General features: G+C 37.8%; 1 protein-coding gene across 2 annotated transcripts in view; it reads right to left on the bottom strand.

Moving 5' to 3' along the window:
* Positions 1–4,702: 4,702 nt before the first annotated feature.
* Positions 4,703–14,355, bottom strand: part of COL21A1 (collagen type XXI alpha 1 chain) — a gene marked incomplete at both ends in the record, with an annotated part of 70,117 nt that continues 60,464 nt past the window's right edge. For both annotated transcript variants that reach the window (XM_082302445.1, XM_082302444.1), the window contains 7 exons: positions 4,703–4,890; positions 6,616–6,693; positions 8,138–8,338; positions 8,625–8,679; positions 8,775–8,921; positions 11,724–11,756; positions 13,789–13,833. In XM_082302445.1, the coding sequence (XP_082158571.1) occupies positions 4,703–4,890; positions 6,616–6,693; positions 8,138–8,338; positions 8,625–8,679; positions 8,775–8,921; positions 11,724–11,756; positions 13,789–13,833 (747 nt within the window). The remainder of the gene's footprint in view (positions 4,891–6,615; positions 6,694–8,137; positions 8,339–8,624; positions 8,680–8,774; positions 8,922–11,723; positions 11,757–13,788; positions 13,834–14,355) is intronic.

Raw genomic sequence — 14,355 nt, 5'->3', positions numbered from 1 at the left:
ACTATAGTGACAGATCCTGACAGTGTTCATTGCCAGGACAGTCAGATGCACTGAAAAGAAATTTCATTTTCATGAACCTTGAGTTTTCTGAGAAATTAGGTTCTCTAGTTCTGAAAGATGGATAGCTAGCAATTCTCAGCTCCTCCTCTGAAAGGCCAACCAGCCTTCAAATATGCTGGCTACTCCTGAAGCTGACACCTTGGCTCTGAAGCAGTAAAAGGACGGTGATAGTTCAGTTCTTACAAGACTGCATTTCCAGACTAGACCGCAGAGTCTAGCAGGACAGGATACCATCCTCAGGGACATGGATAATCCCAAGAAGTGGCCCATGAGAATCTCATGGTGTATAGTGGGACCAAGTGCAAGGTGCTGCACCTGGGTCAGGGCAACCTTCAGTATTAATCCAGGCTGGGGGATGAGCAGATCCAGTATGGGAAAGATTTGGGGGTGCTGGTGGATGAGCTGCTGGCCTGGCAATGTCAACCTGCAGCCCATAAAGCCAAACCTATGCTGGGCTGTACCAAAACCAGCGTGGCCTGCAGGGCAAGGGAGGGGATTCTGCCCCTGTGCTCTGCTCTGGTGAGACCCCACCTGCAGCGCTGCATCAGCTCTGGGGTCCCCAGCACAGGAAGGACATGGAGCTGTTGGAACAAGTCCAGAGGAGGGACACCAAGATGATCAGAGGGATGGAGCACCCCTTTTAGGAAGAAAGAGAATTGGGATTGTTAGGAAGAAATACTGTCAGGGTGGTGAGGCATCGGAACTGTTTGCCCAGAGAAGTTGTGGATGCCCCATCCCTGACAGTGTTCAAGGACAGTTTGGATGGTCTAGTGGAAGGAGATATCCCTGCCCATGGCAGGAGGTTGGAACTAGCTGATCTTTAAGGTCCCTTCCAACCCAAGATATTTTATGATTGTATTATTTTATCCTTTTACTTTTTTATTTTTAAGACTATGGTATCTTTCAATTAAACAAATGAACTGAGAATGGTACATATACACACACACATATATACACACACAGTATATACATGTATATATTCACCAAATAAATCTGCACATGTGGAAACCATCTGTGACATCTGGTCTTTTACTAAATCATATATATTTATATATAGACACATCATTCCATATGTATTTACTCCAAACTTCTCTAAGATCATGATTCTCAGAGGTGAAAATTGCTGAGCTCCAGCCATACAGCACTAGGCTTTCATTAATAAATCCAGTTCCCACAGTAATACTTTTCCATTCTGCATCTTTATGTCCAAGTACATGCCTCAGCATCTGAGAGACAACAGCAATCAATGAGCATAGTAAAGTGGTAAATATTAAATCTATTTTATGCACACAGACATATTATGAGTTGAAGGTATACTAAAAATTTAGTGTAGTGAATCATAGTTCCTCTACTGACACCAACAGGCGCTAGACCAACCAGCAAGAATATTTCTTAAGATTAGACAGCAAGATGCTACTAAAAAAATCCACAAATTCTTTTTGCATCTTGCCCCCTGCTTAAAAATTAGCCCAAAATCCAGTTTTAAAGACTATCATGAGGAGAGTAAGTAAGTGTCAGTAAACAGTTTCTAGTAACTATTTCCAGAGAACACCTGGTAGTTAGATGGTGCCACGTTGCAACTGTGAATTTTTTAATTCACAGCTTCTGACTGAAGATCAACATCTGCAAGAACCTCATATCATTTGCATCAATAGTAAATAAAAGTCTCTCTCCTGTGGATCATTAATTGGATAATACTCAAGTTTATACCATTTGTTTAACCTCTTACTGCAGAATCAGATGAAGATCTGGAAATATATTCTCAGTTAAAAGATCCCATCAAGATACAAGCTGGGACACACCTACGCTGCCATATAACCCCACTATATCAAATGAAGTCAGAAAATTAAATGATTGTGAAGTCTGCTAAACTCTGTCTTGATAAACTCTTTTAAGGAGCAATAATTGAAATGACAGGTTCCTAGGCTTATAACATATGCATTTCAATGGGATGCAAGACACTTCCTATCCTGCTTCTGGGTATTTAACAATGGAGAAGTACATTTTTGAAGTGTTTGTCTTCATTTATTTAAGTTACATTGTTACTACTAACTTTCTAAAAGGCACCTGCACAGACTAGATGGCTAGCATGTCCTCTGGAAAATTCCGGTTTGTCAAAACCAAATTCTTTTTGTAAAAATGTGACAGTTGCACAGACTCAAATTCAGAGCACAATACCAAAGATACAGCAGCACTAAAGCTCAAAGCATCCAAGCAGCTCAGCAGTTTAGGCAATTAAATCAATTGAGCTTCAAATTTCCTCCTTTTGCAGATCAAGGGTTGGAAGTTGGTTTTACATTCAATGAAGCCTCTTAACTATTTAGTTTACTAAATCAGTCTTTCTTACCATTTTATCATACAAAATAAAATAGGTCCAACATGAGATTTTGCTTTAAAGCTGTAACTAGCTTAGACTGTACTCTTTGAGCAGGACTGTACAGAAATACTCATGCTAGGCCAGACTGAGCTACTTTACATACCAGAAGGAGCAGAGGAAAAGTAACTATCTCTTTTATTTGCATGGACAAAAAAAAAAAAAAGAAATTAAGACAAATGTTCTGTAGCTGCCTGAGAAGATGACAACCAGAAGACCAACCACCTCAAGTGTATGCATATCAATGCACACAGCCTGGGGAACAAACAGGAGGAACTGGAACACACTGAAGGTTAGTACTAGAACAAACAGTTTAAATTAGAAGAGAAAATTTCAGCTCTCTCAGAGCTAAATTGAAAAGGATTTCATGGGAAGATACCATGAGGGATAAAGGAGCTACCACCTGCCAGGGAGTTTTTCCAAAGCTCTCTTCCAGGAAGTACAAAACCAGTTCATCCCCTTTAAAGGTAGAGAAGTAGGCAGAGACCACCACCTTGGCTGAACTGTGAGCTTCTGAGTCTGCTCAAAAGAGAAGCGTACCAGAGCTGGAAAGCAGACAAACACCTGTCAAGAACTACAAGGGCACTGCTACAGTGCACAGAAATGCAGACAGAAAAGCAAAAGCTGAGCTCAAATCGAAATTGGCCAGACATATCAAAAACTACAAGAAAGGGCCAAATAATAGACGCAGACTGGAAATTACTCATAGATCCTCAGTCAATCATTCAGAAACAACTCTCAAAATATTAGTCAAATACGACTAATGGGACGACAAAACCACCACTACTTTTAAAGTTGAAGCCTGATATATGTGTTAATTTGATCAAATGAAATCATAAACAAAGCTATGAATCAGAATGGCTGAAAATCAAGAGGATTCTTCTACAAGTAAGGAATTCTGGTCTTCTGTTTGTATTCACTGCAGCCAGAGGTCCTTCTGGCTTGCTCTTGTTTGGTTGGTTTTGGTTTTGCTTCCTCTCAGACTCGTAACTCACAGCACCATACATCTTACTAGAAAGTGTGTCTTTTATTTTACCTTGAATGTCAAGCATATTAACAGTCTCTGATACTAGGACAACAAAAACAACACATTAGAAAAAGTGATTTATGAAGTACCAGTTAACTTCAATACAGGACTCTGCCTTAATTTAAGAAATGGATTTTAAATTCTCATGAGAACTGTGCCTTTACTCTTTATGTAAAAGCAAGCAATACACTTAATTAGCAAAGCATACAATGAAAATTACACACAGCTGGCTTAAAATGAAAAAGGAAACAGCATAACAAACACTGCAGCTGGTCAGCCACCAGTTAGACCTTTCTCCTTGTAAACCTGCTTCTTCAGTTTGGCAACGTAGTCCTTGAAGAGAAACAGCAAAGGGTATATAATTTGATACTTCATTACACAGAACTGTTACATTGGGGTTATACAAATATTTTTAATCTTTAATTTTGTTAAATCATAGCTGAAAGTCAGCTATGCCAGTCTTTTGCTCTTTTTTATTTTTAATGCTATTATCATATGAGTTGAATCACCCACATGAAAGCTTTTGACGTTTAGTAGTTGACAGCACCATCTTCAATAAAACCTTGGCTCTTGAACCTATAGTTCTACCCTTGCATTTCACCTCAGTTTTAAGCAGAGCTGCAGGGCAAAATAGGTGACATATCTTCCATGATGAGTGCAAGTATGTCTTAACTCATAAAAATCTGATACATGCTTTCACTCACAGAAGACCTGGAGCTATGACATATGAAATGTACACAAGGCAATGAAATTTGCACACATATGATATCAAAGCCAGCCATATTCTTTAAAAATCAAATACTGTGTATTTTGGGTGCATGTGAAAAATTTCACAGTTATTTGTACCTGACCAATGCCATTTAAGACCTAATTCTGCTCCCAGTGGTATTTCCAGCAATTTTGCAAAGGACTTTCTTTGGTAAAAAGAGATAAAAGGAGAATGATAAGACCTTAAATACTAAATACCAACTATTATCGTTAATTTTATTTCTATTAAAACTGATAATCTCTTTAGAAACACTTGAGATTCAACCAGTGCAAGGTATAAAAAAAAGTGATTGGAGTTTCGGAGTTTCTTGTCTAAAGGAATGTATAACCTTTGAGATCATTATTTATAATGCTTTAATGTCAGAGGTACTTTTGTTCCTTCTTATGGGCTTATTGCTGGTCACCTTCCTGAGATTCGAAAGACCATGAAAGATAAGCACCATAACTATTCCTCTAAATTATCATATCACAAATTAATAATTTGGTCCTTTTCTAAATGGATCTCTCCCCACAATTACACTAAAACACAGTGATGGGTCACAAATTCCAGGGGGTCCAGATGGTCCTGGCATTCCTGGAGTGCCACGATCTCCGTCTTTACCAGGGTGCCCACGCTCTCCAGGACGTCCTTCCTTACTCACCCCTGGTGGACCTTCAGGACCTTAATAACACAAATGCAATAAATAAATAAATACATTACATTAAAATTAAAATGAGCAAGTATGGACCCACAATGCTCCTGCTCTTTGGTGAAGTATGCAGATAAAGAAAACTTTATTTCCTACAAAAAACATTTCTTATCACAAACTGCTCATATATTTATATAAACAACATGATATCTCATAAAGATTTTTTTTAAAGCATGTGGAAAACACTTTAAATAAAAATATCTTTTAAAGGAAAATATGAAAATTTGCTTTAGTACACTATTCTACTTTATCATATAATCTGGAACCACCATTGCAAGAATCAGTCCCCCTATTTCTGTTTGTTTCTCTGGCTTTGAATCAGGCCCTACTGTATCTTCCAAACACTCAACTTTACATTTTGTATGCATACACTAATGTTAGGAAGAATATTTTCCCTCACTCAGCACCGCTTAAAAGTCACATCATCATATCAGGGCTCAGTTTTCAGATAATGGTTGACTTCAGGGTCCATCTATCAAGAAACAGTAGTCTCAGATACCAATCTCTACAGGACCTGTCTGTTGGGGTTTTAGTTTAGTCCTAGTTTTTTTCTGTTAAAGGAATTTTTTCCCATATGCATGTTGCTAGGGGACAAATGGCTGTACTTAAGAAAGACAAAAAGAGCTGCCATTTGGGGGTGGGGTGGGCCTGGCTACTCCTTTGTTTTCACCTGGGTGTGGGGTCAGTTGGCTCTCGGAGTTCCGAGAGAGAAGCTGCAGAGAAAGGAGCTGCTGCTTCTTTTCTTCGGCCGTTTTTTTCTTTTCTGCTGGAAACAACGCCAGGATTCCAAAGCTGGTTTTTTTTCCCTGCCCTGCTGGAGGCCGGGCTGTGGCCGCTCTGCCCTGCTGCTGCTTCGAGCCTTCGCTACGCTTTAGCCGTGCTTGCCCTGCCTGCCCGACCTCCAGGGGGTTCCCCTTTTGGGTACATCTCATCTGTCCTCTGGGATCTGTGCTCGTTCCTGCCGCTCCAGTCTGCCATTCCAGCCTGCTGTTCCCGAGGGTCCGGCCGGACACCGGGATCGGCTGCCCAGGGGTTTGTGAAGCCTTTGTCCCATCCCTTCCCGGGATCCCAGGCCGCCAGTGCCGCGTGCTCCCCGAGCTCGCTCCGGAGCGCCCCCTGCAGCCGCGGGGGAACCATCGCACCTGCCCTGCTCACCGGGAGCCGCCAGCGCCCCTGCCGGCTGCGAGCGGAACTGCACCCGAGGGGAAAGGGCCCGACAGCCGAGAAGGCTGGCACTGGGTTTGTGATTGTTTGCTGTTACTGCCAGAGTTGTTGTTTTGTTGGACTGGTGATAGATAGATAGATAGATAGATAGATAGATAGATAGATAGATAGATAGATAGATATAGTAAAGAACTGTTATTCCTATTTCCCACACCTTTGCCTAAAGGCCCTTGATTTCAAAATTATAATAACTCGGAGGAAAAGGGGTTATATCTGCCACTTCAAGGGAGGCTTCTGCCTTCCTTAGCAGACACCTGTCTTTCAAAACCAAGACACTGTCTTATATCAAATAATGTCTTATATCGCAATTTATAAGGTATGCAAGAGACAGGCATTACCCTAAAACATATGTGGTAATTAAGATGTGTACAAACTATGTAAACTTTTCCAAATTACATCAACATTTTTTCTATACCACATTTTAAAAAAATTATTAGCATGCACTGAATCTGCACACCCGAACCATCCCTCACCTGGAGGTCCTGGGGGGCCTTGGATCCCAGGAACACCAACTCCTTGATTGCCTTTTGCACCATTCTTCCCTGGCAGTCCTGTGAATTAGCAAACACATGCATATCTTTGCACGTCATTTTCATCCAATGAAGTCAAAAATCAGCATTTGATAATATTTATTGACTTAAATATGTAATAGTTCAGAAGCAAATAATGGGATTTAAAACAAGCCTTTTCTTGTAACCTGCACAGTGTGACAGGGTTCTGAATTATCCTAATTTCAACGGAATTTAGAGCTGATGTAGCAACAGTTAAGCAGACAGCCACTATCAGCTGAGGGAATAGATGTAGGTAATTAAGAGATTTGCTGTCATTACCTTCCTATCAACAAAGTTTTTAATAAGTTGTATGAAGGAAGTTTAAGTTTTTCATCATAATCTCTGTGGAATACAGAATATATAGAAAATGTCCCACAACACACAGAGCAGAACTAAATCTCCACTAGAGAAATACTGTGAGGGTCAAAATACGAGCTCTCTTACACTACTACAACCCAGTAAATTCAGTTTCTTCATAGAAACATATAACTATTTTTCCAACTCTTATGGAATAGCCAGAACTGCTGGTGTCAGCTCCAGAGGAAAATGGCATATTCTCCTACTGGAGATTAAATTATAAAAACAGTACAAGCAAATCATCATTACATCCAAAATGAATTTGGTGTGCTAGATCACAGTTAATAAGTCACATAGGAAGTAAATAATTACCAACCATTTGTCTGCTTACCACTGGCACATTACTAGCTAGCTGTATTTCATACAGCTTTCCTGATTATTTTGATGCTACCAGTGACCAAATTATGGACTCCACCCAGTTTCTTGCTCTAGTTCAAGAGTATATACATATACTTAATATAAGGTCTGCAAATACATCACAGAGATCAGCTGGAATGCTTGGACAGCTGAGTTACCCAATAGCATAAACCTTAGCCTGCCTAAGAAGAATCCAGAATGTTTAAGAAAATCATAACAAAAGGAGGAAAAATCCTTTTGAGATGAAAAGAACAAAAGGACAAAAAGTGGGGAAATCAAAAGGAGTATAAAAGTTGCTGGATGTCAAGATAGTAAGTAGCCAGTGAATAAATACTGTTCCTTAAAATAGCAGAAACAAACAAGTTTGGAAGAAAAGAAACCAGAAAACATGGAAATACTATGAAATCTATGTCTAGGCATATTTGATCTAAAAAAATAATCTAAATGCAGGTAGAAACATTTACATGAGACTAAGAACTCTCTAAAAAGATCAAAACAGAGTTTGACGATAGTAGAACTGAACAGTAACTATCTGGCTGCGTTCTTGTATTCTTTCTTCTCTCACACGTTCCCCGAAAGCGGTGAAACATCCGCACTGCTCCATGTTCACAATTTCACCCATACCAGCCCAGCTATTCTCTTATTCCACCTTGCACTAATCCCATTCAAAACCAGAAGCAGAAAACCAAGGCATGAAGGCCTTTAGCACCGTGACACATGCACACTCTACCTCTTGTCCCACGAGCCCCAGGGCGACCTGGGATGCCCATCAGCCCTGGAATGCCATCATTCCCTGGTAAACCAGGAAATCCTCTTGGGCCTTCAGGGCCTCTTGGACCTGGTGGTCCTGGAAGTCCTGGGGGAGCACTTTGGGACTGACAATGGTTACAGTTTTGTAGTCTTCCACTCTGGAGAATGGCGGGCAACTGGGCTGGGAGAATTCAAAGAAAAAATTGCTTAAAGTGTTGTAACAGTAGAAGCATTGCCCCCAACCACTAATACAAAATCAGTTCCCTCTCTTAAGAGAATATAACACCTTTAGAAATCAAGATGGTAAAGTATGGAACCTGTGATGTGGAAATATAGTTCAACACGTATAGGAAAACAAGGGATAAATCGGCAATATGGAAGTTGCTTTCAAGAAATTCTGTAATTATCAGGAAACTTCTTTAGCACTTCAAACAAGGAAACAACAGTAAAGAAGCTTTCAAACTTACTTCTCAGTACATCTGAACACACCTGTCGAATAAATTCTTCTGAAAATTCTCGTGCCTAAAGGGAACAGAGAACAGTTGAAATAACAGAGCACGCATTTCTTTGCAGTTTTTAAGGTACCCAAAATGGAAAATTTGAAGTCCTATACATACAGGTTTTCCATCTGATCCAGGTGGTCCTGGGGGTCCTCTATCTCCTGGCTGACCTCTGAGACCAGGAGGTCCAATCAAACCCTGGACACCAGATTCTCCTTTTTGTCCACTGATGCCTTGAATGCCTGGATCTCCTTTCTCACCTTTCTGGAATGAAAAATCAATGAAAAGCCAATTATATGTTCACAGATCATTTGGAAGCTAGGTAGCACCAAACAAACATATTCAGAGAAATCTTTATTGAAGATCTTCATAAAATTGATGTGATGTCAGTGAAAATTAACTTGATATTGATGAGATCTATTTTACTACAATGTATTCAAGTTTTCAGATTCCTTAGTAGATGTTTCAGATAAAATTACCGAAGAGAACTAGAAATAAATTACCTTTTCTTAACTTCAAAGACCCATTTAACTTACAAATTAAAAAATAGTATTCATTATAAACACATGGAAGGAAAGGTTTTAATAACTTTTTTCTGAGAATTAGAAAAATTTTTATAGTATGTTAAAATCCTTAGAAGGCTGGAAAAATTGAATGTGGAATTCTGGCACCACTGAAGTTCCTGAGAACTTACTATAATAATCAAGCCTTTTACATTATATCTGCAGTGTATAAGACAAAGAAAACCCATATATTTCAGTTAGGGATTTTTTTTGTTTCTTTTTTTTCCCCATCTGATTGATGCTAACTGTAGGCTATTTGCTTCAGTGGAAAAGGTGAAAAAAAATGCTGGAAAGTATTTTGATACATCTTCACCAAAGCAATGGTTCTGTGTACGGAATTACCTACTGCAATAGTTCATGTGGAACTCTTTCCCTGCTCTGGAGCCAACAGAACATCAGTATGTGCCCAAGATTAAAGTCATGTTTGCTCCCTTATGAGATTTTTCCTCCCATTTTTTCACAGCTTCTGCATAATGTTATCAGTTTCTGCAAAAACTTCTTTTCCATTTCCAACTACTTTAGATGGAATTGTGTAAACAGAACAGGACTATTATATATGACAAACTTATTGCAGCAAATAATAGAAGTTTTAGAAATACTCATGCATACAGTCTCCATAGACTTACACTGAATTTTAAATTATGGTATTTATATTACTTTATAACATTTCCTATATTACTTATCAAAATTCTTGACATTAGAAAAATTCAAAGCTTCCTGGCTTGGTCTATATTAGTAACAATGCCCAGAGTTCTCTACAGGAATTACTACAGGGTAGCAAGCTTTAAATTCAGTGTCAGATTAATCAGTTTTATGAGCTAGCCTGTAAAATCAGACAGGTAGTACCTGCTCTTAAAGAAACAGAGAAATGAGACAAAATGTGACATGTGTCATTCAAGTGCCTAAGAGTACTGCTGGAAAGATGGCCAGTTCAGGTGATGACCTGAAAAGCAGACCATACCTTCAAAAGTCATATGTAATTCAGATACAACTTCTTCCAAAGTTGTAGTTGTAATTTATTTTCTTGATGTTGTCATCTTGAATGTTGTAGTCACAGAGAAGTGATCCTCTTAGTTACTGCATGTAGATTTGTACTTGCTCATTTCTACTACATAATTGCAAAAGTATTTTTTTCATTTAAACAGTCAGCAAAGCTCAGAGATAAACACATATTGCTTATGTAGCTACACTAGAAACTATACGTGCTGAGATCTGAAATCACAATGGTTTTATAGCTAGGAGGTGTTTTGTTTTGTTTTAATTTTAATTCCTTTTACCCCTATGGACTATATTTACATAAAAGACTTGGAAGTTGATCTATCTGAACTAAATGTTAAAGGGGCTAGGAAGCATTAAGAACCAGAGGATACTGGGGAAATCACATCAACTGTAGAGAAACATTAGAGGCAAGAAGCCAGTATAAAAACACCAGGAGAAAATGTTGGAAGCATCAGCAGAACTGCCTGAAGAACTTGCCAAGAAGCAAATGAAACTGCAGGGGGAAAATTTTCTGCAGTGTAGCTTGGTCTTTTAATGCTCAACCACATCCCATGTGTGGCCTTGTTTGCTGACCTTTGCTATTGGCAAAGAAAAGTAAAGAAAGGAAAAGAGCTCAGTAAGTGCTGAGACTTATAGGCTGAAGAAACTTACTAAGAAATCAGAGTCTAACAAAAAAACGTATTTTATAGAAATAGAAAATAAAATAATTTTATAGGTTTGATAAGTAAACACAATGACATCATTACAGTTTAATACATAGTAAGAAATCATTTAAATTAATTTCCAGTAAAAATGTATTGCCATGATTTACAATATTTAAGGAGACTAATTCAATAGCATACAAAGAATCTTTTACCAGTTTTGGCAATAATGTAGCAAAACACCTGTAAGCTAAACTGCAAATGAAGTATTTCATAGAATCACAGAAGCATATGAAACAATTTATATGTTAAAATGCATAAAATAATTTAATTATCAGAATGGAACTTCCAATTAAAGCATCCGCTATTGATATGCAAAAACACTTTAATGAAAAAGGTTGAACAAAAAATATCTAAGAAATTTTGAAGGAGAATTAGATTAATGGGACAATGATTTTACAAAATGATTTTACAAAATATTGAAATAAATAACAACCAACAAAATTAATATTTTAAATACCAATTTTTCAACACCATGCAACACAAAGATTTTTTTTTCTTTAGCTATGTTCTCTGTTCAACCAGTCCTTTCTCTCTTTTTTTTTTATTGGTTGGTTTCTTAGCTTTTTAATTCTCTTAAAGTATATGCTTGGCTTTAATAATTTTTAATGAAATGTATATTTTATTCTGTCTCTTTTTAACTAATACGTCTTTCTCTTCTCTGGTATTTTTCAATTTCTCTTCTGTTGCTTATAGACATGAGTACAGAAGTAAGATTAACATACATTTTACAGATCACATAATTTGCAGAAACAAATGGAATAATTTTGTAATACTATATTTATCATTGCAAAAATACTTACCTCTCCTCGTTCTCCACTCAATCCTTCTACTCCCTTTAAAAAATAATATGAAAAAGAAATTTAAAAAGCAGGCTGAACCAAATTACTTGGAATCAAAAATTAATATTTTTGTCCTTTGTTTTCAGTAATCAATCACAAATGTTAATTTTTAAAGATTTTCTGATTGCTATAGTAAAAAAAATAAAAGTGCATATAATGATGAAAAATTTATATCAGGGTGAATGAACACTTCAGTATTACCTTTAATATCATGTACCAAGAGGATAAGTTGGGAATATATCATACATATTATAAACCTATAAACACAATATAGATTTAAGAGACAAAACCTTATTCACTTTACAAAGAAATAACATGTTGTGTCCTAGCAAAAGTAAACTCCTGATTCAAACTGCTTAATACTGTCTTACTGGGCAGAAATTAATTTCAGACCCTTGAAATACAGACTGAGTAGTAAGGCAGATTTTGCATGCTGGCAAATGATTTCAGAGTCATTTCTGCCCAGTGGTTCAATGGTGTAACTGACCATTACATCCCATAGCAAGATGGCAGTTCACTTTTCTGAATCACTCTTATGGAGAAGGAAACCTGTATTGTGTCTTGGAGTCTTGAGAAATCTTGGAAAGACCTTGTGTTGTCTGCTAAACAACTGATTTCTTTGGTTGCTGACCAAACCAGATAGGCATGGGAAATAATTTTAGACTCAGTCTGTATTATTTTTTCAGCTTTCTCCAAAGAAAAGAAAGCAAGCAACAGCAATTCAGTTGCATCATTCTGTCTGAAAAATGTTTTCTTTCACTATCACTTTGTTTTCCCTTATGATTAAAAAAATAAAGAGATGAAAAAATGTCCATTATTTACAAAAAGAAAAACCAGGAAGTTTAAATTGTAAAATGTTAGTCTAGGACATTACATTTGGTTAAGTCAATAACCTGTCTTTTAGTTTAAACTATTTCTTTTTTTTAAAATCTGCTCAGGTTAAATAATGAACTATTTTCAACCTAAATATCTCTGAGAGTATTAACTAATACACAGTCTAGATCTCCTGCCCAGAATCCCCAGGAATCAGGTCCTTCTGGCTAGACAGGCAGCTGTAGCAATGTCGCAATTCTGAAAAAAGCAACTGTGGCTTCATTCCAAGTCTTGTTTTAGATATGTACCTCTAAAAAATACTTCTCTGTTTAGACACAACATAGATTATGCAGTTAACAAGTATTTATAAATACTAACAGCTATTTTCTGCGGAATAACAAGACAGCCAACTATGATACAATCAGAATACACTGGCCTAGAGTTAAAGAGAAACAACTGGATCTCACTGATTTACAGCTGGAACAGGAAACATCTGTAATTTTTGAGCACAGAAGATGTCAATAATGACTCCCAGTACAGTCTAGGAGGTAATGAACTGCATAGCATGGTACATGCAAAATCTTAACATCTCAAGTATCACTCTCATAACCTTTACACGAAAGCCACTTTGTGCTGTTATCTGCATTTTGTATTACTTCTAAGTGTTTTATAAAAATATTCTATAATTACGGATTTACTACAATAATAAAAGAAATGCACTTACGGTCTGTTTCTCAAGACATAACATCCCAGAACACAGAAACATGTAGGTTGGAAGTGATCTCCTTGGATTCAACTTCCTTTGCAGAACAGATGCAGCTTGATCAATTCAACATGCTGCCCAGACAGGTTTTGCCACAATATCTATAAGCAGCCTGTTCCAGTGTTTGGCCACCCACAAAGCAAAATGTTTTCCCTGTGTATCAAGTTCCTGTGTTCCAACTCGTGCATTTCCTCTCAGCCTTCAACTGTGCACAGCTGAGAGAAGTGTTACTCCATCTTCTCTGTATGTGTTATATTTGTTGTTTTAAAAATACTAAGAATGTTTAAGAGGGAATTTATATATGTTACCATGTTGTACATAAATGTATTTCACCTGATGCAAAGACCAATACATGTCGATGGAAGAACTGTTAAAAAATAAAAAAGAATCATGGCCTCAAACTAGGATCACTACAGCTCTTTTGAAGTAGGATCACTATTTTAACAGTACCTGTAAGCCTGGATTTCCTTGTCTTCCTTTTTCTCCTTTCAGTCCCTTCAGAAAAGAAGCACATTTTATAAAATACACATTTATCTAGGACATGTAATTAAACTATCAACATACACAAGGAGCTAACTACTAAAACCTCATTCTAAACCAGGACAAATCAATCTGAAAATACTCTTCCAAGAGATCAGAGCAGAAACTATGCAGAAGAATGAAATTTCTACCCTGAACACAGAGGAACCAATTCAGGATCTGAGTAATGACAGGATACCCTTCTTTTTCTTTTACGTATTTCCATGATTTTAGATAACAAGGAGGACAATCCCACATGTTAATAGTAAAGTAGGTAGGCAGAGGCCAGGTGGAGTTACTTTGACTATGTTTCTGTTCTCCTGGAGCGCCCTGCAGGCAGGGAAAGAGAGCACCCTGGGACAGTCCTGGGTGATGTGCCAGGCCCCTGGGGCAGCAGCACAACCTGCAGCCCTGTGCCTACACCATTGCTAGGACCGCACAGCTCTGCACCAAATGCCAATACCCTGCTCAGGTCCCCAGAAATGCAGCTGAAAACTC

This window comes from Coloeus monedula (assembly GCF_965178545.1).
Source record: "Coloeus monedula genome assembly, chromosome: 2".
NCBI classification, from domain to species: domain Eukaryota; kingdom Metazoa; phylum Chordata; class Aves; order Passeriformes; family Corvidae; genus Coloeus; species Coloeus monedula.
This window is presented reverse-complemented; position numbering and strand designations above follow the sequence as displayed.